Genomic DNA, 25,608 nt, shown 5'->3' with positions numbered 1-25,608 from the left:
ACAAAGAATCACGGAAATACACGGCATTTTCGCATAAAAAAAGAACGTACCATTTCAAGGTTGTGCCTTTCGGTTTAAAGATAAGTAGCGCTGCTTTAACTAGAGCATCTGATTTTTTACTCAATGGTATCCGAGATTTTATAATCGATTTTGTAGATGATTATTTATGTGTGTCTAAAACATTTCCTGAACACTTGAACCACCTCAGGATCCTTTTTGAAAGAATTTCAAACGAAAATATAACTATAAATTTTAAAAAAGTCGAATTTTGTCGGGAAGAAATTAAATTTGTAGGACATATGCTATCTCTACATGGTATTAAACCCGACCCGGAAAAAATAGAAAAAATAAAAAACTTTCCAATACCCAGAAACGCCAAAGAAATCAAAGGATTTCAAGGGTTGGTAACCTTTTGTGCCAAATTCTCACATAGTGTTTGGGGACAAATGGAACCATTACTGGAATTGATCCGCAAGGAAAAAACCTGGAATTGGGGAGACAAGCATTTACAGGCCTTTAACAGAGTAAAGGAACTGTTCCACGACGATTTATTCTTAAATCACCCCGATTTAAACAAACCCTTTGTATTGTATACCGATGCGAGTAATATCGCACTTGGAGCTATCCTATGCCAAAAAGATCAAGATGAAAACGAAAGGGTAGTATACATGGCCAGTCGTACGATAAAAGGGGCGGAGAAAAATTACTTTACTACAGAACTTGAATTATTAGCAATCGTTTGGGCATTACACAAATTCCGTTCTTTCATTTTGGGTACCAAGGTTTATATTAAATGTGACCATCGTGCGTTATCATATTTAATGTCATGCAAATTTTTAAGTGCCCGATTAACGCGATGGATGCTTTCCATTCAGGATTATAATTTTGAAATAACATATATCAAGGGAAGCGAAAACGTTGCGGCCGATTCATTAAGTAGATACGCATATGAAAAGGACCAAAACAGGATTGAGGAATTTAATATATTTACAATATTAACTAGAAAACCGGATAACAATATATTAAAACAACTTAAAGACATATCAAACTTACAATCAACGGATAAGAGAATACGCGCCATTAAAGAAAAAATAAAGAATGGACATGAATATACCCGGTATAAACTGGAAGGAGAAATCCTCTATCAATTATGTAATCATAGAAAGAAAATTCTCCTACCAACATGCCTAGCCAAAGAAATTATTATAGAAGTGCATGAGTTATATGCACACATTGGGGCCAATAAATGTGTAGCAATGCTCAAAGACGATTTTGCATATCCAAAATTTAAAAAATTTGCAGCAAGAACACTTCGTACTTGCGATACGTGTCAAAGAACAAAAATATATACTACGGGATCACATTTTGAAACACGACCAATCCTACCCGACGGACCCAAAGATTTAATCTCGATTGATTTCTATGGACCATTGCCCATTTCACGGGGAGGGGTGCGCCACATTTTGGCCGTAATCGATGTTTTTACGAAATTTGTGGTATTGTATCCGATTAGGCGAGCCGACACGACAACAACAATTAAAAAATTATTCAATCACTACTTCCCGACATATGGTAAACCTAATCGTATACAATCAGATCACGGAACTCAGTTCACCGCGAATAAGTGGTGGAAAACACTCGAAGAAGCCGGGATTAAAATTTGTTTTTCCTCTATACGACACCCACAAAGTAATACAATTGAACTGGTGAATCGGGAGCTAGGACGATTTTTTCGAATATTAGTCAAAGACAAACACAAAAATTGGGGAAACTGGGTAGATTTTATCCAAAATTGTATAAATGAAAGCCACCATGACACAACAGAATACACCCCTACAGAATTACAACTAGACACCTTACCTATACGATTTTGGCATAAGCATATCGAGGCCCCTGATAAAACACCAATACCCTACATTGATAAAGTTAACTTAGCAGCTAAAAGGATTGAAAGAAAAGGAAGGAAAAGGGCAGATAAACATAACACACTAAAGAAATACACAGATTATAAGTTGGGAAGTCTAGTCCTAATAAAAACAAACCCAGTATCGTTTTCGGAAAGCGGGATTACTGCTAAATTTTCAGAACTATATGAAGGCCCTTATACCATCGCTAAAATTATAAATCACTCCACCTTTATTTTAACTAACGACCAAAATAAAATCAGGGGAATGTTTCATGGTATTGAATTGCGTCCTTACTTTACACAGAATGAGGACAAAGAGACAACAACAACGGCTTAACCGCAAAATAAAGCGGACTAAACAACGCCTAGAGACATTATTACGAGAATTAAACCAGTCACAAATGGACCCTGGTCCATCAGAAGGCCCACGTAACCCATCACAGTCGCCTACAAAAAATCCGCCGCGAGAAACGAATACGGAGACACACGATGATTATATCGATATCGAAAATGACATCGCGATTGAGGACCTCGAGCGCCTCACATTATAATAAAACAGCATGAGGTGAGGGAAAATGTGTTGTCAGTGTCGTCAGTAGTTTGGGACAAATATCAACCGTATAAACATAAATACATAAACAACAAACCCTTAATAGATGGGGAAGAATGCCGAAAGAAGAATAAAAAAAAAATTAGAAAAAATACAGGAAAGGGAGAAGCAACTCCAAACAGTTTCCCATGGGCCATGTGACCAACGAAGACAAGTTGCCATGGCACGAACGGAAAGGGAAAAGGAGAAAATGACGAAAATCCAGCAGATACGAGCGGAGCAATGGGTCATGGGGCTCCCGTACCCAACAAATACTCAGGCTCCAATCGTTGCACCCTCTACATCTATCCTTCCCACGATTCCCCTTCCCCCACCCCTAACCCAAACCCCACCACCACTCACGACTCATCCTTTTCATGAAACCTCCACATCAATATCCATCGAAAAAAAATTACGAGACGCCCTCAACGAACTTTTCGGTCCACCACCAACCAAAACAAAAACCACCTGCTCCCGACTTTTTGACTGCGCTCCTGTTCAAATCAGCCGACCCATCATTCCACCCACACAACCAAAAATCAAATCGATCATAGTCATCCCACCTCATTCCAAATTCAGTCAACAAAACAAAAAAACACAAGAAAACACGACAAACACGCCACCCACACCCATCGCTACACCTACAAAAACCATCACACAACCTCATCCCTTAAACAAGCCTCGACCACATCGCCTCCGTAAAAAGTTCAAGCCAGTACAAAACATTCAGATATACGAGGTAAATAACAATAAATAAAACTCGTTACTTCTAATCTAATTTGTTCATAGAAAAATATTTTTTTTATTTTCACAAATTAGAGGGGGCAGATGCAAGGGGGCACTTCTACGATCTAGAATTTATAATACACGCTTTACATTTATACTTATATTTTTTTATTTATTGTATTTTCTTATAATAAAAAATCCGTCTAATAGACAATTCAAATTTTTTGTACATACATATATTTCATTTTATAAAAAAAAAAAAAAAAAAAAAAAAAGGATAAAAATTCCTATTTTCAAATTCAAATTTGAACGCCGCGCGCGGGGAATGTGCGTCTAGTACGTTGAGAAAACGCTAGAGTGCGGGAAAACCTGCTACTCAAAAGGAAATAACGTTAGCATAAAAGGCACCATTGCGCAATGCAAAGGCAGTTCATCTTCCAGCGACCCTGGGACGCGGTATATCCGTTGCTCACCCAGACCTGGAACTTTCCCGTGCACCGGTACCATACCGCGACGAGCACGAAGGGAGAGAAAGAGACGAAGAAAGGAAGAGACGAAGTACGAAGGCCGATAGCTGAAAAGTAAGTGTGTACACCATCACTAAGGTAACACTTCCACTAACCGGTACCTACTTGGACCTTCGGTGCTCGACCGCTTTAAGCGTGGAGACGACGCACCCCCAAGTAGTCGAGGCACTAGGGTTAGCGATCACGTTCTTAGGCGAAGTTCCTGGGTTGATGACTTGAGCAGTGCTCAAGACACCCAAGGGCCCTGAGAACGACCTAACCTTACGTGACTTGGTCGGATAGGTAGTTACCTGACACTAACTTTCCGCGGCTGTAATAAAATTTCGTATTAGTCTAACCTAACGTGTTCAAGCAAAGATACTAAAGAGGGAAATTTCAAATTGTCATTTTGTAAAATTTTCTATTAAAAAGGCGGATAAATTTTAAGTGAATTGTCGAGTATAGTATATATTGTTTTTTATTATTAACGTAAAAAATTGCGATTACTCAAATAAAATTAATACATGTAAAAATTTAAGATATAATTTCCTTAGAATCATATGATTGAATAAATATAAGATAATTAAAAATAAATTGATTGTACTTATTTAAGCAAACCTTCCCCTCCATATAAGATTGCGAGTTCCTTTTTATAGTTTAAGATAAAAACTAGAAAATAGCTGTTAAGATTTGAAATCATTTAATAAACTGAGAATATTATCTGAACCCCAAAAAGGGACAGGAATAAAATAAAAAAAAAAGATATTAGATTAGAAAAATATTGAATAAGTAAAAGAAAAGATATTAAATTATTAAATTGATTAAATTAAGGAAATATTCAGGAAAACTCAATAAAGTAATGATCAATGAACAATTGCTGTATATGGTGCAGGAATTAATTGATTATTCAACAGATAAATTTTGAAACTTGATAATAAATTTTTTTAAAGTATTGTATATAATCGGCAAAGTTGAGCAATTTCGCTCTTTTACACAGGGCCACGAACCCGCCCTCCGACATATAAACACAATCATTGTTTGTATGTTGGTTCCTAATCTTAGAGTTTCCTCGGTACAGATAATATTCTTAGCCGATTGTTACGACCACAAATTAACCGGGGTTATACTCAAAGAAAGGGAAGTCGTAATCTAATATGACTGCTCAAGAGGGCAATATACGATAATGGTAAGATTAGTTTATAATAATTATCATTTCTATTGCGATCGTCAATCATATTCATGTTTTTTAAGTCCTTATTCTTTTAGTTACTAATGTGTCAATTAATTTCTGAGGGTAGTTGTTAGCTAGTAAAAATTTATTAATGAATTTTAAATTATCATTATAAAATTAAGTGTCTGCTAATTTAATGGAAAAGTCTACAAGTGTGTAAATGATACCTATTTTATGTTGTATTTGATGGTGGTAGAGAAAATTCAAGTATCGGCCTCAGTGTGTGGGTTTTTGGTACCAATTGGTTAGTACTGTATTATTTTGTTGAATAATAATTTTCAAATCTAGGAAACTAATGCTGTTGTTATTACATGTCTCAACAGTGAATTGTAATTCCGGACAATAGCTATTAGAAATGTTTTTAGTACAGTTGATACATTTAGTAGGCACACATATATAAGGATATCATCCACATAGTGTGCACACAGTGGAACATCAAAACATAATTTCTTTAAGCATTACATTCTAAATAAATCCATAACAAGATCACACAGTAGTGAACTACAAGGACTTCACATCAGTGATCCAAAAACTCGTTTATAATATTTACTGTCAAACTGGATAAAAGTTAAATTTAAAATTAAAGAAACAACTGTGCAAAATTGAAAAATGAGGTGTAATAATGACAATTTTTAATCAATTTTCTAATTCATAACTATTTTTTTGTGTTATTTTGCTAGCAGAATGTTGTTAAAAAAGTCTGAAAGAAATTCATAAAAACTATAATTAGGTGAACTTAACGCCTAGACAATTATATAGACAGGAAAGTCTTTTTTGTATATCTTATCAGTCTGTAGTACTTTGATATTAGTTTACAAATACCTTTACCTTTACCTCTATCTTTACCTAAATACCTAATAAAATATTAACATTCAAATTTATTAAAAACTTTTCTCTGAAGCGCACTAGGATATTTAGTAAAAGTCCTTTTATATTAATTAACTTTATTATGTTTTGAAAATACTAAGATTCGAGGGCACTTGGTAACCTGTTTGATGGCGCTAGTTTAATAATCAACATAATATTTCATCAATTTTGCACTATTTTTTGTTATATGCATGTGTTCTAGATCGGAATACGTGCAATAACAAGAAATTTTTTGCATTTATCGCCCGTTTTTATAACTTTTCCGAATCCTGCTAGTCTTTTCGTGATAATGTGGGGAGCATTTTTTAATCTTGTTGTAAGATATAAGAAAGTATCTCCCATTTGATAATACTTCAACAGGGATTAGCCAACTGTATTTAAATAAACTTACTGCTACAAACCGTATGTTGAGTGACGACTTGCACGAATAAATTTATTTTTCCCTAATGATAAAATTTCAAGACCATTAAAAGAATCATCCTTAATGAAAGTCGTCAGCTAACAAAGCAGGCTGTGTACTTCATGTCTCTTGAAAGTGTCAAGTGACAACTGAAGTGAGCCGCTAAGTCTGAACACTTAAAGTCAGCAAGTACCAGCCCCATGGCATGTAAGACAACGAAGTTTTGATGAGAGCTTCGGGCAAGGAAGTTCGCACTCCTTGTGCGTGTGCGAGTTGATCGCGCTGTTTATTTCCACTGCAATGTGCATTAGTACCTGTAGCGCCGCGTGCGCCATTTTCTGACCTGCAACGCACTTTGAGTTTGCGCGCGATGCAATGTGCATAAGTTGTCCACAGCGCTGGTTTGCTTAAGTGTGTGAAATCGTATGCAGCTTTTGCACGTGATAGTTATATGCATATAAAAAATTTTTGGTATTAAGGAGCACGTTGCATGATAATGTAGGATGTGGAGTGGTGGAAAGTAATTGTTAAACATTTTTGTTTTATTTTTCTAAATCAGTTTTTATTAAATAAAAAATATACATGATTACAAAACTAGACTCGCAAAACATATATGATTTATAAAATTTGTTTTGTTAACATCTTATTCTTGAAATACATAGGAATACATAAAAAAAAGTTTGATTAGTTCATTTTTATCAAATGCTTTGCTTAACCAACCACGTTACAGCCAGTCATCTATTTAGGCTGTTGCTTTTGTCGTTTAAGCCGTTAATTTGCTGTATAATATGAATTGCTGTCTTGCTTTGATGACTAGATTGATATACTAGTCAGAAACCATTGTTTCAATAAATACGCTTTAAGTAGGGTACGAAATAGTTCTTTCTTTTCAAAATGGTTTTTTCCGTGTATAAAGCATACTGGAGAAGAGACTTTGTCTTCAAAGTCTATGAAAGGACAATGTATTTGGAACAAATCATGAACTTCGCTCGTCAGGATTGAACTTATGAACTGAACTTCATCACTTCCGTAAGTGTCAATTCTTTCGAGGTTCTTAGCAATAGTTATAAAATGATACCTTAAGTTATTTAAAGTAACATCACTCTCAAACCATTAGATTCCGTGGACTTTTACCATCTGGTGTTTATCATGCTTTTTTATATCTAACGGTAAATCATTGAGATCGTCAGGTGGCTTTATTATCCAATGGCCAAAAATGTTTTCTGAAAATGAAGCCACTGAAAATTCTTTCGGTATGAAGTATCTATCAGCATTATAAAAGCCGTGGATACTAATAAAGCAATCCATGATATGTTTGATGAGTATATTAAAGTTGTAAATATAAAAATTAAAAATTATTTTTCCTAATGTATTCTTTATTTGACAAGGCTCTCTTCTTCACTCATGATGTTACTACTCGTGTCACATTGGTAAAACTGAGTGAGTAATGAGATAGAACTTGGATTTATAACTTCTCTTTATCAGAGCTAGTGACATCAGCCCACTCACAGCGCAGCGTAAGATTGCGCACTCTCTCTGCATGAGTAAGTATGAGATGCAGCTTTCATTCTCTCCGAGTGCCTGAGCCGCTCTTTTGACTGTAATCGGTCAAGTGGATAGCTTAGATGCACAACTTTACTTTTAGAATTATTTTTACATCTTATTCTTAAATAATAATTTACATATTTTAACAGTTCTCTACTGCTATTGTCAAAAAAATTTTTAATTAGAAAAAACTACTTTATACATCGAACTAAGCACATTTTCCCAATTTAATTTAAAGTAAATCCAATCCCTTATCGCAGTTACATTTCTGATAGTACATGAAGAGTTAATGTCAAAAGCGTGGTATTTAGATGGCAAATAGTCTTTGTTGAGATTTGCAAGAGCTGGCCATCCATACCCCTCAATATTCACAATGCGAAAAGTGAAGAAAACATAAATGACTTGCACCTTTATTATATTTCATCGTATGTGTGCATATATACATACTTGCATGATAGTATTTCTTCCAGGCATTTTATTTTAAGATCCTTGACGAAAACTGCTTCCACGTCAACCAGTATGTTTTTAAGTATATTAACTGCTCTTTCATGGGTAATATTTCTGACATTCTAGCTTATACCATGGAAATTGATTATTAACCAACGAATTTGCTTTTTGTCCGTATGTGATAAATTTTCCCATTTGAAAGGTAGCTTAAGCACTGTTACAATCGCCATGGAATTTTTTTTTTTCTGAAGTTCAACATTTTGTTATTTGCAGTCTTAAAACCCTGGATATCTACAATGTACCTTTTTTAATCGAGGGTATAGGCTGGGTGCACGCCGACCCCCGCACCCTCCTGTGGCTTAGCTACTAAAACATTGCGTTGCGAAAAATTCAAAAAATACACTAGCTGATTGACCAGAATAAATAATTTTTTTTGCGTTTTAATAGAATCTTTTTGAAGGATTTTTAATTAGTCCTTGACTACCTTAGTACTTTTTTTACGTAAATTTTTTTCAGCGCAGGAGAATGGTTCTATAAGCCCCAAAAAATTATGTTTCACCGCGGCTGCAAGTCTGCAAGATCGTTTCTCATCTGACACTATATTTTCATATTTTTTTAATAATCTTAACGTTAATGTTTCAGAATTATTTGTTATATTGAGCTGAATATAAAAAAATTAATGGATTTACAACTTTTGGATTTTTGCCTATCACTGAAAATATATTACGTTTGAACAATAAAAAGAAGGAAAAAGCTTTGAGTGAGAGTAATCATGTACACGATGTGATAGAACAGAAAACAAGTTCTGGGCTTGAAAAATGCATTCTCTAACAGAATCCATGTTGTTCCTTATAAAATTAAATTGAAAGTAATAATAATAAATGTTATTTTGTATTTTTCTTATAAATGAACCTAAGCTCAAACTGTATTTTCGTTGACAGATGACAGAATTGTTGAAAATGCAGTTTGTTCATCATTAAATGCTCCTAGACCACCTTTGCATGAAAAAGATGCATTTTTAACAATTATGTCATTTGTCAACTAAAATACAGTTTAAGGTTAGGTTTATTTATAAGAAAAATAAAAAATACCATTTCTTATCATTACTTCCAATCTAATTTCGTAAGGAGCAATATGGATTCTGGTTTGGGGAATGCATTTTGCACGTATATAAAGCCCAGAACTTGTTTTCTGTTCTATTACATTTTTACAGCCTTTGTATTATATGACTCTACTACACTATGTATTACATAGTCTCTTAGCAGACACCTACATTAATTATACCACTTTTCTTCATACTTTCCTACACCTGTATCTATCGGACTTTCACTTTCTAATTTCTTATTGTCATCACAAAAGCAATTAAGCTTTCTTACTTTCACTTTTTATCTTCTTCATAGTTTCTCTCTTTCTTTATAATTGTGTCACCTCCTTTCTCCTTATCTTTTTTTTACTCCTCTGTGACTGTAGACTGGAAAAAGCTCTCTTCGTACATGTCCTTAATCTTAATCTTTATATCTTCTACTTCTCTCTCCATTTCTTCCACTTTACTCTTCATCTCTGTCTTCTCTTCTTTATTTTTTTTCTTTTACATTGTCGTTTTTCTGCACCAGTTCTTTATCTTCTTCATCGTTTCTCTCAGCTCTGCCTTCTCTTCTTCTTTTATCATTTCTCTAGCCTTCAGTTCGTCTTAGCTTTTCTGGACTTCCGTCATCTTTTTTTCCATTTCTGCAAACTTGATCAAAACTTTGCCCACTGTGCCCTTAATGTAAATAATTTCTTTTGATCGCTCGACTTTTCTCCCAGACTTTTTTTAACTACCTATCATTTAGTCTTTTGCTCTTTATTTCTCACTATCTTGTCTTTTTCTTTTCCTTGTTCATACTTTATTCACGTTCTTTCGAGTTTATCTGACTTCTAGCTTCTGACATCTGCACGTGCCGCCCTTTTCTATGCGTTAGGCTTCTCGCGCAGCTGTTCTAACCTCCCCCTACTGTCCTTCTTCCTTTCGATACCGCTGTTCGATACATATACTGCTATTGATAGCTCTTTTGACCTTCGAGTTACTTTTGACTCTCTTGCCCGGTCGGGGATCACATGTCTGCTTTTTATTTTGCTCTCTGCACCTTCTCTACTTACTGGCCTTTCTCCGTGACTCCAAACTTTCTGCGTTCTTCTATCTGCAGGTTACTAACACAGATGTTCGTGTTCTTCTCGCTTGCTTTCTATATTTATGAGGTTTTTTACCCCCTAGCATTTCTCATCTAGCTCGTCCGGTATCTGGCAGCTTTTACCTGTGGATATGCAATCTATTAATACATATTGCAGTGTTTCTTGTTCAGCATAACACAGTCTACATGTTCTGTCTTCCTCCTCCTTTCAGTAATCTTCACTTCTCGTCATATTTCCGCAAATTGACCTTGGTAGCGTTGATCTCTACATTTCCAGGGTCATGTTCTTCAAATAACTTGGCTCCTTTTCTTTCCATATTTCCTTGTACATCGGGTTATATGTAGATTCTACTATCTTGCCCTTTCTCTCCTGCACCTCTTCTACGTTGCTCCTTTCAAGCATTTTTGTTAACATATGTTTGACACTCCTTTGATCCACAATCAGATCCCTATCTTATTTATCTCCTTTTGCCTCGTTTCTTTTGCTCTTTCAATACTCCTCTTGTCCTACCACTAATGCTTTGTTTCTTTCTTCCAAGTACTTCTTTACTAGTACCTTTTTCGACGCCATTGCGTTGCACTCATAGTTTACTGCTCTCTCCAGGGCTTTCCTTGATATTTCTTCTACTCTTATCTCCTCCAGTAGTATGTAGTTTGGCATACTCTTGCCTTACTTCAGAATTCTTTTCACATTTTTTCTCTTAGGTATGTTGTTCTCTTAGGTAGGGCTGTTCATGCCCTCTTCTAGTTTCCATCCCCATACTTCAGCTCCATATAGTGCTACGCTCTCCACTTTTGCTCCAAACATTAGCATTCTACTTCTGTACTTGGTCCTAAATAGTCTCTCTCTTGTGTTCCAAGTGCTCTTAATTGCAATTACTGCCTTTCTTTTTTTCTCTCTTATGTGTGCTTCTGCTCTACCATTTTTCTGCAGGGTGTATCCCAAATACTGGATCTCCTTATCTTCCTCTATTTCTTAGCCCCTCCAGTACCATTTCCTTCTGTTTGCTCCTTTTCTGCCTCTTTCTAATACTAGAATATTTGTCTTTTCTACACTCAGCTCCATTTTCTTCTTTTCTAAGAATTTTTTCATTCTTTTGAGCATCTCTTTCAAGTCCTCCTCGTGCTCCGCGATGAAAATTTTATCATCCGCATACATGATAGAACAGATTTTGCTCTTTCCCACTCTTCCTCCTCCCATTCCGTTTTTCCTCAAACATTTTTCTAGGTCTCTAACATACAAATTAAATAGCGTGGGGCTGAGTGATCATCCTGGTCTCAGACCTTTAGTTGTCCAGAAGGGCTGTAACTTCTTTTCTCCTACTTAAATCCTGCTTCTTGTCTCGGTGTATGTTTCTATAATTCTTGCTCTTAGGTTCACACTTATTTTAGCTCTTTCTAGCTCTTTACTTCTCTATCAACTGAATCAAAGGCTTCTTTCAAATGTGCGGAGCAGCAAAAAAGCTTCCCTCCTTTTTTTCCCTATCCTTCCATCCACTATGTGATTCAACACGAAAACTGCGTCCATAGCCCTCCTTTCTCTTCTAAAGCCAAACAGATTCTCTCTTAGCTTATTTTCCACTTCCTTAATTAGCCTCTCGTTTAGTATGCTTGCGTATATTTCATATACTGTGTTCATTAACGTCATGTCTCTATAATTTTGTACTTCCTCTTTCACTGCTATTTGTATATTAGTGTAACTACTTCTTCCCTACAGTAATTCAAGATACCTTCACCTTTCCACATTTGCTTGTACAGTTTCCATAGGGCTATTCTTACCTCCATTGGCATATGTTTCCATACTTCGTTTTTGATTCTGTCTTCTCCTGGTGCTTTTCTCAGCTTTCTGTTAATGACCTGTTAGATTAATTCTTCTCGAGATATCTCGTCCCTTTCTTTTAATGGGTGCTCTTCCCAGAGGTGGAAGTTTATATTACACTTTTCATAGGCCACTTCCAGTTTTTCCATGAAGTACTGTTCCGAGCTCTGCATACTGATATTTTTATCTGCCTGTTCCTTTTTCCTCCTAAATTTGTGGATGTACTTTCAAGCTTCAGCTACTGTCTTTATATTCTTGATCTTCTGTGTCTTCTACTTATCAAATTCCGTCTTCTTTTCTTTGCACCATATTTTGTGTTTATTTCTTATTTTACTATACTCTATTCTTGAAATCTTCTTGAGATACCAACTTCTAACCCCTCTTTTAGCTTCTTTTTTCCTAGATGCCTATACTCGATCCTTCCATGGCCTTTTCCCCAGCACCACTTTCTTATATTACTTCTCATTTTTGGTACTGCCATTTCCTCTTTGCTTTTTATGGTGATCTATCTTTAATCGTTTGTCACCGCTTTCGGTATCCAACCTTCACATTCTGTTGTAAATTTCTCCTTCAGCTCTTTTGTCCATATCCTCTTCTCCATCTACTGTTGTTCCTCATTTTCTGTATGTTTTTCTCTTTTTTGATTAGTCATCCTTACTCCATTTAGCTCTAGCTCTAAAGGCATGTGGTTTGAATCTGTGCTTTCACCTCGGCCTCTTGATTTGCTATGACATAGTCTATGACTAACTCTCATTGTGTGTCCACATGTGTAAAGCTCCCTCCCACATTATAACTGCCGTGAACAATAAACTATCCCCTATCCTCTAGTCCATTTATTAGTATCTTTCCTTGTATGTTTGATCATCTGATTTTATCAAGCCGTTGCTTTTGTCCTTTATTCTATCGCTGTACTCCTCTTCTCCATCCTAGATGCCTCCTGCCTCCGCCGTCCTTGCATTCCAATCTCTCCCAATTAGCAGGTAACCTTCTTCTTCTATGTTAAATTTTTTTTTCAGTATCCTCAGCGTTTTCTTCGTGTTCGGATTGTAGACTGTCACAAATTTCCACTTCACTTCCTATATTATTATCTCCTCGTACATTTAACCTTTGCCCTATTCGTCAATTTTTTCCCTCCTTAACTTTTTTGTCTTTCTGACTCCCAAGATTACGCCTCCCATCGCTTCTCCTCTATCCTTGTCTCTGGTGGTGGCACAGCACTTCCATTCAAACTCTGTTGGCAAGCTACTTTTCATTTTCTTCCATGTTCCTTCTTCTATTCACGTTTCCACTAGATCCACAAAACCAAACTTTGTTATGTACTCCCAGAAGTCAACGTCCTTGTTTATTGGATCAGCCACGTTCCAAAAATACACATGCACTACATTCTCCCGTTCCTTCTTCCCTTCCTTTTCTATGTCTAGCTATTCCGTTTGCTTCTGCGTTTCCCCCTCACCGAACTCACCTTTTCGTTCGTCCCGTGGTGCCATCTGCTGTTTACTAGCACTTTTCGGTATCCAACTCTCTTCACCTTTCCCCTCTCTCTCTACTGTCTGGCCCATTGTCTGGCTTTTATCTAGATTAACCTCTCTTTTTAAGTAAGGTCATCTTCTATATACACCTCTCTTACCAGATTTTTCTTCTCTTGCATTACTTGCCTTTTAGTTTCCCAATCAGGTAGATTCACTAGAAATATTTTCTTGTCCACTTCTTTGCTTCTGTCTCCTATAATTGCAGCCCTTAGGCCCTGCATTTCCATTTCTAGCTGATGGTTTAACTGCTTTTCAACCTCCCTTGACGTCTTTCCTTCCCTAATTTTCAGTCCTTTTATGGCTATATTTAGTTATTTTACTACAAAGTCTCTCATTACTATGTTCCTTGTCCATAAGCCATTCCACCCTGTCTTCCTCTCTTTGCTTTTCTATCTTCTCCAGTCTTCCCTTTCATTCGTTCCTCAGTTCCTTGATGTCGTACTTTGTTCTTTGCATGTTCTCTTTCACGCTTTTTATCGCCTTGTTGACATTCCTTAATTCCTCCTTTATTTCTGTCAGCCTTGTCCATTTTTTCAGTCTCTTTTGCACTGCTAACCTTGAGCTTGAAGTTGTCCAGTTCGTAAAGCTTTAACTGCTCTGTGGTTTTCTGAGATTTTGTACTTAATCTTGTTGTTCTCTTACTTTCTTCTTTTTTTCTAAGCTGTTTTAGCATATCCCAACCATCCCTCTTTTTTTCGAACCTTCCGTTTGAGATTATCGTTACTGACTCTTCTCCTGGTTGTTCGTTTTTCGCTTTCTTTTGTTTCCCACTTAAGACTTCTTTTGTTTTTTGTGCTTCTTTATTTTTATAGGTTTCTTTTACCTTATTCATTTTTCATTACTTCCTTTTTATTTGGTACGTATTGCGCTATCTCTGTGAGCCACGATGTACTCTCTACCGTGGTTCACGCCAAACCTATTTAAATTTTAGTATGCGACATACTCGTTTTCTTCATTTTATTATTACCTTCTTTCTGTGCCTTTTTTTAAAAATAAATACTTAACTTCAACTATTTCTAGAGATGATTCGACAGGTGGCTATAGAGAAATGAATATGTCTAAAACTTCTAATAAAGATGACAAATCGATACTTTGTGGCGCCTCTGCTGACTGGGGTAATGTTATGCTAAAGTCGAGTAGTGCTCTTTCTGGTAAAATATGCCCAATTGTAATAATTGCGTTGAGACAGTAAAAACTCTCCATGTATAAATAAGTTAGGAACGTCAGTGATTCTCAAACTGCTTCGATGTCACCGATTGGGGAACATAAATTTTTATAATCTGTCGAACCAAAAGTAAAAAATAATGTTAAAAAAAAGAAAAAAAAAAAAAAAAAAAAAAAAAAAAAAAAAAAAAAGAGAGAAGAAACGTTGGAAGAAGACTGGAAAAAATAATTTAAAACAACGTCTAATGGTGATACTGTCAAATTTTATATTTATTAAGAAACAAAACGACGTTTCGGCCGTTTGGACAATGTCCTGGCCCTCATCAGGTACAAAAATAAATGAGAAATAAAAAATTCTTTACAGTACAAATTTGGGTAATTATATAAAACGCAAATTAAGTTAATTGTATAATGCACCTCTGATTCTTACGGAAGGGATGAAGAATCGTTATGTAGTCAGAGTTTCAAGTTTCGCTTGCTTTTATACCTTGCACATACACAAATGACCTAGTATACGCACGTAATACAGTCGAATAAGAATCGCAAGCAGTTCCTTGCGAGACGCACGTAAACAGTTCATATTTTGCTAACACTATAAATAAAAGAAGCCCTCAAATCATGTACGTCAAGCTAGTCTCCTTTCTTACTTAACTTCTTACAGTAATATATAAAAGGACTGTTCAAGTAAAGAGTATAAGGTAATGATAAAATTAGTTTACAATTATCTTCATTTTTATTGTAATCGTCAATCATATTAACGTTTTTAAAGGTATTTATTCTTTTGTTTAAAAATTTATCAATCAATCTTTGGAAATAGGTGTTAGCTAGTGAAAATTTATTGATTAATTTAATCATTTCTATAGAATTGAGTGTCTGCTTATTTAATGGAAAAGTCTACTAATGTCTAAATGATACCTATTTTATTTTGTATTAGAAGGTGGGAGAAAAAATTCAAGTATCGGCCTGAGTGTGTGGGTTATTCGAACCGATTAGTAAGTACTGTGTTATTTTATTAAATAATAATTTTTAAATCTTAGAAACTAATTATGTTGTCATTACATGTCTCAACAGTGAATTGTAATTCCAGACAATAGCTATTAAAAATTTTTTTAGTATAGTTGATATATTTAGTATGCACACATATAAAGATATCATCCACATACCGTTTATACAGTGGAACATCCAAACATAACTTCTCTAAGCATAAAATTTCTAGCCAACGCATTACAAAATTACACAGCACCGGACTACGGGGACTTCCCATTAGAGAGCCAAAAACTTGTTTATAAAACTTGTTGTTGAAACAAAAAAAGGTCGAATTCAAAATTTAAGATACACTTCTGCAAAATCCATTGAGAGAAACGTTGATTTTATTATTCAAGAATTTAAAAAAATGTTTTATTACATTTATGATTAGGGCTTTACTAGTATTTGTAAATAAACTAACTACATCTAGAATAATAAGAGTGTAACAACGTGAAATGATAATATCTTTTAATTTTTTTTTTAATTCATAACTATTTTTTATGTGTGATTTCGCCAGCAAAATATTCTTAATAAAAAATCAGAAAGAAATTTAGAAAAACTAGAAGTAAGTTAATTCAGTGTCTAGACAAAAGTGCGGATAAGAAAGTCTTTTTTGTGGACTTTTATCAATCCGTATCATTTATATGAGTTTTTTTTACGAATAGCTTCATCAAACTTATTTAATTCATCAAAACACCATATCAATTTTACTTGCTTACAAAGTTTTTCGTATTTTTAATAAAAACTGCTTTAAAGAATTATTTTCTAACTGTGAATAATGTTTATTTTTATCATCACTTGATAATTCTTCTACTATATTAATGTAAGTTACTTTTTAGTGACAACAGTAACATTACCTTTGTCTGCTTCAGTAATTAAAATGTGCTTATTATTTTCAAGAAATGCTCGTGTTTGCTTAAAATTGTTTTGGAGAATTACATCATTTAAAGAAAGACGAGTAGATACATTATATCTATTGTTACTAACAATGTTAAGTAGTTCTTTTCTAACTGTCTTAAATTCTGCAGAGTATTTTAATGAATGTTAATATTCCTAAACAGATAAAAATAATCAAATTTATTGACATTAGAAACAAAATTATATTTATTGCCCTACTCTAATATGCTTGAGACACAATACGGTAGCGGTGTATTAGAAAGGTTACATAGCCAGTTTTCTTTTATTTCACTTATGACAATTCACTGTTGAGACATATAATAACAACAGCGTTAGTTTCTTAGATTTGGATTTTATCATTCAACAAAATAACACAGTACTAACTAATTGGTACCACTAACCCACACACTCAGGCTGATACTTGAATTTTCCCTCCCACCATCCAATACAACATAAAATAAATGTCATTTACACATTAGTAGACTTTTTCATTAAATTAGTGAGCACATAATTCCATAACGATAATTTAACATTAATTTATAAATTTTCACTAGCTAACACCTATCTCCAAAGATTGATTGATAAATTTTTAAGCAAAAGAATAAATACCTTTAAAAACGTTAATATGATTGACGATTACAATAAAAATGAGAATAATTGTAAACTAATTTTATCATTACCTTATACTCTTTACTTAAACAGTCCTTTTAAATATTACTGTAAGAAGCTTCACATTGATCTTGTATACAGTTTGAACAATAAATTGAATTCGATCTTTTTACTTGAAAAAGATGTAATCGAGCCAGTCAATAAAAATAATGCCGTTTACCACATACCATGTGCGAATTGCAACTGCTGTTATGTCGGCCAAACATCGAAAGCTGTGAAATTAAGAATGTCAGAACACAAAAAAGACATAGAGAAAGAAAAGGATACATCTGTACTATCACAACATGGCATTGAATTTATACATAACTTCAATTTTAATAAAATAAAAATTTTAGACACAGGACGAAATTACAAAAAGCGACTTTTTTTCAAAATGTTAAGTATACATTACTTCAATAATTATATTTATGGACAACAAGACACAGAGAAATGAAGAGATTGTTATGTCTCTCATTAAGTTAATTAAGAAAGGAGACGAGCTTAACGTAAACGATTTGAGGGCTTCTTTTACTTATTGTGTTAGGACAACACGAACTGTTTACGTGCGTCTCGCAAGGAACGGCTTGCGATTCTTATTCGATTGTATTACGTGCGTATACTGTGTCATTTGTGTATGTTTAAGGTATAAAAACAACTAAACTTGAAACTCTGACTGCATAATGATTTTACATCCCTTTTGTAAGAGTCAGAGGTGCATTATACACCTAACTTAATTTGCGTTTTATATATTTACCAAAATTTGTACTGTAAAAAATTTTTTACTTCTGATAGATTTTCGTACCTAATAAGGACCGGGCTATTATCCAAACGGCTGAAAGGTCGTTTTGTTTTTTAATAAATACTAATATTGACAGAACCACCCATTGGATTTTGTTTTAAATTATTTACCAACTGTCATTGGACGTCTTATTTGACTCGAGAAAATAGTTGGAAGTAATTGAACTCACCTTTTAACATAACGTTCTCCAAACTGACCATCCTAGCTGCGGTTTTTGCTGGCTGTAAACGAACCGACGGATCAAGTACAGCTGTTTTCCCTATTAGGCGTTCTGCTGCTGCTGCTTCTCGTATAGCGTCAAAACTCTTTGTGTATAAATAAGTTGAGGAGATCAGCGATTCTTGAACTGCTTCAAAGTCACCAATTGAGGAACATAAATCTTTATAATCTGTAAAAGTTAAAATTAATATTGAAAAGAAAAGAAAAAAAAAAAATTTGAAAAAACGATTAAAGAATTCTAGAGAAAATAATTTAAAGTAAATAAACTCACCTTTGAATATAACATTTTTAAATTGATCACGTTAGTTGCGGTTTTTGCTGGCTGTAATACAACCGACACATTAAGAGAATTTATTCGCCCCGCAACCCGTTCTACTCGAAGAGCGTTAAAACTCTCCATGTATGGAGAGATCGGTGATTTTTGAACTTCGACGTCACTGACTGAGGAACGTGAATCTTTATAATCTGTTGAACAAAAAGTAAAAAATATTGTTAAACCAGTGGACAGTGGGTGCTTGGGTACCCAAGTATGTTGTTATTCTTTTATACAATTATATGGCAAATAGTATAATAATGAGTATAAAAATACCTTCTGTGAAACAATATTGTGTACGAAGGTGATGTAATTATTGTAAAAATTAGTTTACCTACGTTGATTAGGTATGGTTCCCATTAATATTTAATAAGTTAATGATAATAAACAAAAAATTGTGGCACAATACAATAAAAATTATACATAGGTAGGCCAGTACAAGCCTGCGCTTCTATCGAATCTTTCGATGGTTTCGAAACAACTTCCTACTGCCTCCGCTGATCACACGTGTAACGTCACGCTCACATTTATTACATACGCTCCCACACTTATTCGTAGTACCTAAAATATAATTGTATTCAGAAAATTAGGAAAAATCGTCGTGTAGTATCACTTTTATCCATAGGGTATTTAATAGTGTATCACATGCCCGTAAATATACCTTCAGGACGTTCATTACACATAGATTTTTTTTACAGATATTATTTAAATGTAAAACACAAATTTGAAGTAGCTTAAAAAATACTCTCAAACATTGCAACTTTTTTGACTGTATCATTATTTTATATACGTTTAATTTTAAATAATCACAATTTAACATATAACCTTACAAAATAATCACTTAAAATGGTATGTATATGATCTGTAAAAATCTCTTAATTTTTTGCTCACAAAAGATTACTTTTAGATAAGTCCATCAAATTTTTATATAGATTTACAAGTTAATTTCAAATAAATTTAGGAAGAGAGGAGCAAGTATACATGAAAGAATTACGTGAGTACATCCACATGAGAAAAACGATTGCTAGCTTTGCTGCACACATTAGTGTTCCTCTCACTTATCTGAACTTTTTTCCCACTAACTATGTGAAGAACGTCCTTAAGTCAAAAAATCACTTCAGTCGTGAATAAAAAAAATTGTGAAAAAATAAAACAAAAAAAAAATCAGTTGGTATTTTCTTACAGTGCAAAGAAAATTTTTTTAATTTTTAGAAATTTTAAATAAATATAAAAAATTGTATAAAAAATTACTTATTAAAAAAAAAAAAAAATTTATCACATAGAAATAAATATTTATTAATACTTAGGAAAGCTGTGCTGCTAAAATATACTTATGTATTAGTTTTTGAATAAAACATTCAACTAAAAAAGTTAGTTTATAATATCTTAGTAATATATTAAGCAAAATCGCTGAAACTGTTGTAATCGCTAAGCGAAAACTACTTATCCGATTTTACTGAAACTTTGCATACCGATTCTTGACACTTTCTCAATGGTTTTAGTAAAGTTTTTATCTTTAAAAAATTAATGACAAAAACAATAAATAAGCTCAAAGTTTTTAAAAAATACGCTAGCTTTGCGCTTTAGTTTAGTTGAATCCGCTAAGTAGCGTCGAAGTAAAATGGAAGCAATCTGCAATTAAATTAAACAAGCGTGGTTAAAATAGGCTCGAACAACGTACCTAAGATACAGTCGTTCACCAACAGTGCATGCAGCTCAGAGCTGGGAATCGTGCAGCTGGGTATCTCGGTTACCGACGACACTATTTTCTAATGGACAATTGACTTACGTCGAACTCCACCCTGAACCACCATGCTTGACGATTGTCACCAATACGAAGGCGTCCTAAATGCAAACGTCTCCTGCAAAATACCAGGAGACGTCTAGCCAGAGCACAATCGGCTTTAGCAATTTGAATTTTTATGGCCATTCTCTCAATTGATCTGGTGCTGCTACCAGAGCAGATTAAGCTACAACAGCAAGCCAGGGAGAACAACTCTGAGTTCAGGCGGCCACAATAGCCTCAAGTGGTTTGTAGCATCAGCATGTCTACATAGAAGCTATTCTCCAAGCTCACTTCTTCGACCACCGATAAGCGGTTGGTTATTCAGGGAACGACCCGAAGACGAGATATTTTTGGGTCACTGGCGTACCTTCCTCCAGCACGATCTCCGTACACGCAGAGACTCTAAAGGTTAGAGTCAATCTACCCGGACAACCAACAGAAGTCAGTAGTCATCGAGAATAATAATAATAATAAGAAATGGCTAGAAGTATCACTACTTGTCCTTTTCAGGCCCATCATAAGTATTTACGTTTCCTACTTAACCATCAATCTAGGCATCTAATCATTTAACCAGAAATTACCGATGCTCTCCGAGTTCTGCGCTGGGCTAACCTAACAACTATGAAGAAGAAATGAACTAGGGCAACCACGACAGTTTCCAGTGGGCAACTTTTTTTTAGACTTGGTCAATAGAAAAACAAATAAAACTCATAAAATTTGAAATGTGTTGTGTTGTGGCGTAGCATTATGTAGTGTAGAGGGGACCGTAAGCACGTCATGGGGAACGAGGGAAGGAAGAAAAATCAAGCAAAATCCACTTTCATCACACTTTTTATTGACCAATCTGAAATCATTGATTTACTCTCACGCATAACGCGCCTATAGAAGTATAACTTTGAAAAGAAAAGAAAAAGAAAGAATAAGAAGAAACGTTTAAAGAAAACTAGAGAAAACAATTAAAAGTAGTCAAATTCACATTAAAATATAACATATTCCAAATTGACCATGTTAGCTCCAGTTTCTGCCGGCTGTAATACAACTGACAGATTAAGAGAAGCTTATTTGCCCTGCAAAGCGTTCTGCTCATAGAGCGTCAAAACTCTCCGTGTATGAAGAGATCGGTAGTTTTCGTACTTTGATGACTGAGGAAAATTATCTTAAAAGAAGATATACAAAGTAATTTTCATAATCGTTTGAACATTAAGTGAAGATAAAGTTAAAAAAGAACTTTGGAAAAAAAAAAGACTTACCGATTACTGCCGAGTTTTTATCATAAGCTAATGAAAGTATTGATTTATCGTAAAAACAGTTGTCTATCAGTTGCCTCGGAAAAACTTCGTTGGTTTGATAAGCTGGTCGCGTTCTTGCCATTGTAATATTAATATCTAACTGAATGGTTCAGATTACTGTTTCTGAATGATGGATATCAAAGAGCTACTCAGCTTTTCTTAACCTTAAAAGAACTACTTCTATCCAATAAGAAAACAACCGGGTTGGAAAAGGATACAAGTACAATACGAAAATAGCAGAGTTAGAAGAAGATATAAGTGCAATACTTGCCCCCGCAGTTTCCTTCCTTCAAATACGTGCAAAATATGCAGAACTATGTTTCGTACCTATGGTATGTGCAAAAACCCTTTCCCGTGGTCTCATGCATACAGGTAATTTTTCGCATGTATGAATTTTTCCTTCTAATATAGGGTTTTCAAATTTTCTCTTTCTTGACCTTAATTTTAAATCATAGCTAGTAAATCACGCGAGAAGTCAACAACTTGAGGTGGTATTCACACGGCCGGGAATCATCCTCCAACAAAATAAGGTACTTTTAGTTTATAATTAATTAAGCCTTGCTCTTTCTCACCCTCATGATTTTTTTTTTTTTTTATATGTCTTATCTATCACTTTACCCGCAGAAATGACGGCAAAAGTTCTATTTTAACTCTCTCCGCAGCAATGATGTTAAAAGTTCTTTTAATTTTCTTTTTCTTAATTGAAATGAAAAAAAAAATTTTTACTAGAAATAATTTCAGTTTTTATCGACGTAATATTATTTTACAGCCCAAAAAAATGGTTAAAAAAACAGTAACGGGTGACATCTCGAGGTATAACGAACGGCTTTTTCGTCGTGTATTCAACACTTTTACAAGAGAATGTAAAAAAAATTAAGTGATTATAGACCTTATGAGTAGTAATATCACCGTGGCGACGTTTTCGATTAGAACAGCACCGACGACTCACTCTACTAACATTATGAAATAAACGTATGTCTTACATTTATTATAACTGTACACTAAAAAAAATAACTACAAACCAACGTTCATGAGGATAATGCTTGCGATTGATATCACCACGACGATGTATTCATGTGGAGCAGCATCAGCGATCGAGGCTGAGGACAGCAGCAGCAGCGATCAAGAGCAGCACCGATACTCTATAATTATTATCAAATAAACGTATGCATTACGTTTGTTTTAACTGTTCACTAAAAAAAATATGTACAAGCACACATACAAGAGTATGATGCTCGCACTTGAAATCACCACGATGACATTTTCGAGTAGAACAGCAGCAGCCATCGAGGTTGATGAAAGCAGCAGCAACAATGAAAAGCGGTGCTGACAATACTCTATACAAACATCATAAAATAAATGTACGCATTACGTTTTTTTTAACTCTTCACCAAAAAAAAAAAATTAATACGAGCACACGTACTAGAAGATGATGCTGGCACTTGATATTACCATGTCGTTGGTAGCAGCAGCAATCGAAGCTGATGATAGCAGTAGCAATTAAGAGCAGCACTGAAAACACACTCTACGAACATCATGAAATAAACGTACGCATTAAAATTTACTACAACTCTTCCCTAAAAAAAAAAAAAATTTAATAACACGTACTCGAGGATGATGCTTGCAGCTCATTACAATGAAGCCTAAAAATCTACATATGCTTTATACGATGTTAAGGAAAGTTCTGAGATACTTAAATTTTTCTATCTAATTGACGTAGTCAATTTTTATTGTATGGCTAAATAATGATTATTTATTGAAGAAAGTTTTTAACAGAAAATAAAAAATCGTATTTTTAATTTTTTTTCGCGAGTGTTTAATTGATCAACTTGAAAAAAGGCTTGATTTATTCCTTAAAATATAGAGATTCGTCTACATTTATTTTTGCGAGTTAATAGCCATTCAACGTTTGAAAGCAATATACACTACTAAAACAAAGTAGTGGATGAATCGGGAAATTTCATGTATTCCTCAGATTGCGTATTTTACTAGATATCATTACAAAACAAATAAATGTTTTTTTGTTTTATAATAGTTGATGACATTTATTTTTAATTCTACAATTCAAGGGATACATCAAGCAGAAAATTGAGTTGATTAATTGATAACTTGCAGAGAAAAATGGAAAATACGATTTTCTTTCACAAATCGAAAACCGCATTTTTCATTTTTCTCCGAAAATTTCTATTTCATTAACTTTTATTAAAGCTTGATGTATTTTTCTAAATATAATGAATTGTTGTTAACTCCTTTTTTTTTTACTAAATAGCTAGTCATTAATTAAAAAATTTTATGTAGCTATAAAATCAAATTGACCTTTTCAATAAGTTCAAAAACTTGACAATTATAAAAAATTGTAAGCAGTAGGGCATAGTGGCTAGTGAGTCATACGTACTAGATGGATGTAGTATTATTAAATAAAGTGTCTTGCGGATACAGCTCTGTAAAATATGATTTAAAAAAAAAATTTATTTAAAAAATGACTTATAGAAAAATAAATCGAAGTTGTGTTATAATTTATTTTCCTTAAAAGAAAAATTCAGCTTTTATTTTTTAAAAAATTCCTTTTTATGTAAAATTTTTGTGTTGTGTTTGCATCTGATGTGCTGTATATGCGATAGACTGCGGTATGCATGGCAGGTGAAGATGGTTGTGCTGTTGTGTATTCGTTGAAAGTAAATGTGTTAGAAAATTTTAATCTGTTTTAAATTTTCTATCATCTCTTTTTTCCACTGCTGGGTGCTTTATTTTATAACATGGCTGTAGTGGAGCCTCAACTATGCTCCTGTTACAGTCCATACATAGTTTTACATCGTAGCCTATCAGTATTAATCTTTATGTATTAGCTTATAATAGGAAAAGGTCCTAGTTAAAAACTTTTAAAAAATTTATAAGTATCACTGAGTTAGATTTAAGCCCTCGCTCCTCAAGATCTACTATACTTGCGTCTTGTCAGAATGAGCTATGATGGTCTCTGCTAAAACTAGTGTAAGCTTAGAGTAATTGTAGCAGTTAAAATGGAATTTATGTTGTATTATACTAGAAAGAACACATCAATCAGATTTTAGCTAAAAATATTACGATTTGAATTCAAAATAGTTTTATCTAGCCAACATAATTATAACCATCTTAAAAATATCAAAATCATGACTAACCATTTAAAAATTGGTAGGTTTTCTATTACTTAATTTGTAGAATGTAGGCGCTAAAACATCAAGCAAAATTTTTATGTTACGTTCTTTACAGTAAAGCACTACCAGTTGAGTAAGCTCATGACTGTTTTAAATACGATTTACTGTGCTGTTTTTTTTAAAGTTTATTATAGTTATGTTCGCCAAGATACACTAAAGCTAACATACTACCAAACTTAGTGTCAGGTGTATAATGTGTATTGCCTGAATACACATAATCATTTATCCAATAATACATGATGTCATGGTTCAATGTGTAAAAATTATTTTATTTTTAACTATTGTATACATTACAGATAATTGGGAAAGAACAAGTCACCCTCTTATGAAAATAGAATACGGCAAGTGGGAATTGAATTTACCGTCCAATCCTAATGGAAGCTGTAAGCTTGAACATTTATCAGAAGTAAAAATCATCATTGAGACAAAAACAGGACAGTACGTTGAAAGGCTAAGTCCCTGGGCTACCTACGTAACACAGTCAACAGAGGATACTGTATACAAACAAAAAATATGGAATCCAAAACTTGAAGACGTAGA

General features: G+C 34.0%; 1 protein-coding gene across 2 annotated transcripts in view; it reads left to right on the top strand.

Moving 5' to 3' along the window:
* AGBE (1,4-alpha-glucan-branching enzyme) overlaps positions 1-25,608 on the top strand; it is a 567,870-nt gene that overhangs the window by 123,808 nt on the left and 418,454 nt on the right. For both annotated transcript variants that reach the window (XM_089597372.1, XM_089597367.1), the window contains exon 3: positions 25,365-25,603. In XM_089597372.1, the coding sequence (XP_089453498.1) occupies positions 25,365-25,603 (239 nt within the window). The remainder of the gene's footprint in view (positions 1-25,364; positions 25,604-25,608) is intronic.

The sequence above is a fragment of the Copidosoma floridanum genome, unplaced genomic scaffold (genome assembly GCF_036245765.1).
Source record: "Copidosoma floridanum isolate Cflo_tuat_1 unplaced genomic scaffold, Cflo_Japanese_pri ptg000004l, whole genome shotgun sequence".
NCBI lineage: Eukaryota > Metazoa > Arthropoda > Insecta > Hymenoptera > Encyrtidae > Copidosoma > Copidosoma floridanum.
Note: the sequence above shows the minus strand (reverse complement) of the source record. Positions and strands in the feature narration are given on the sequence as shown.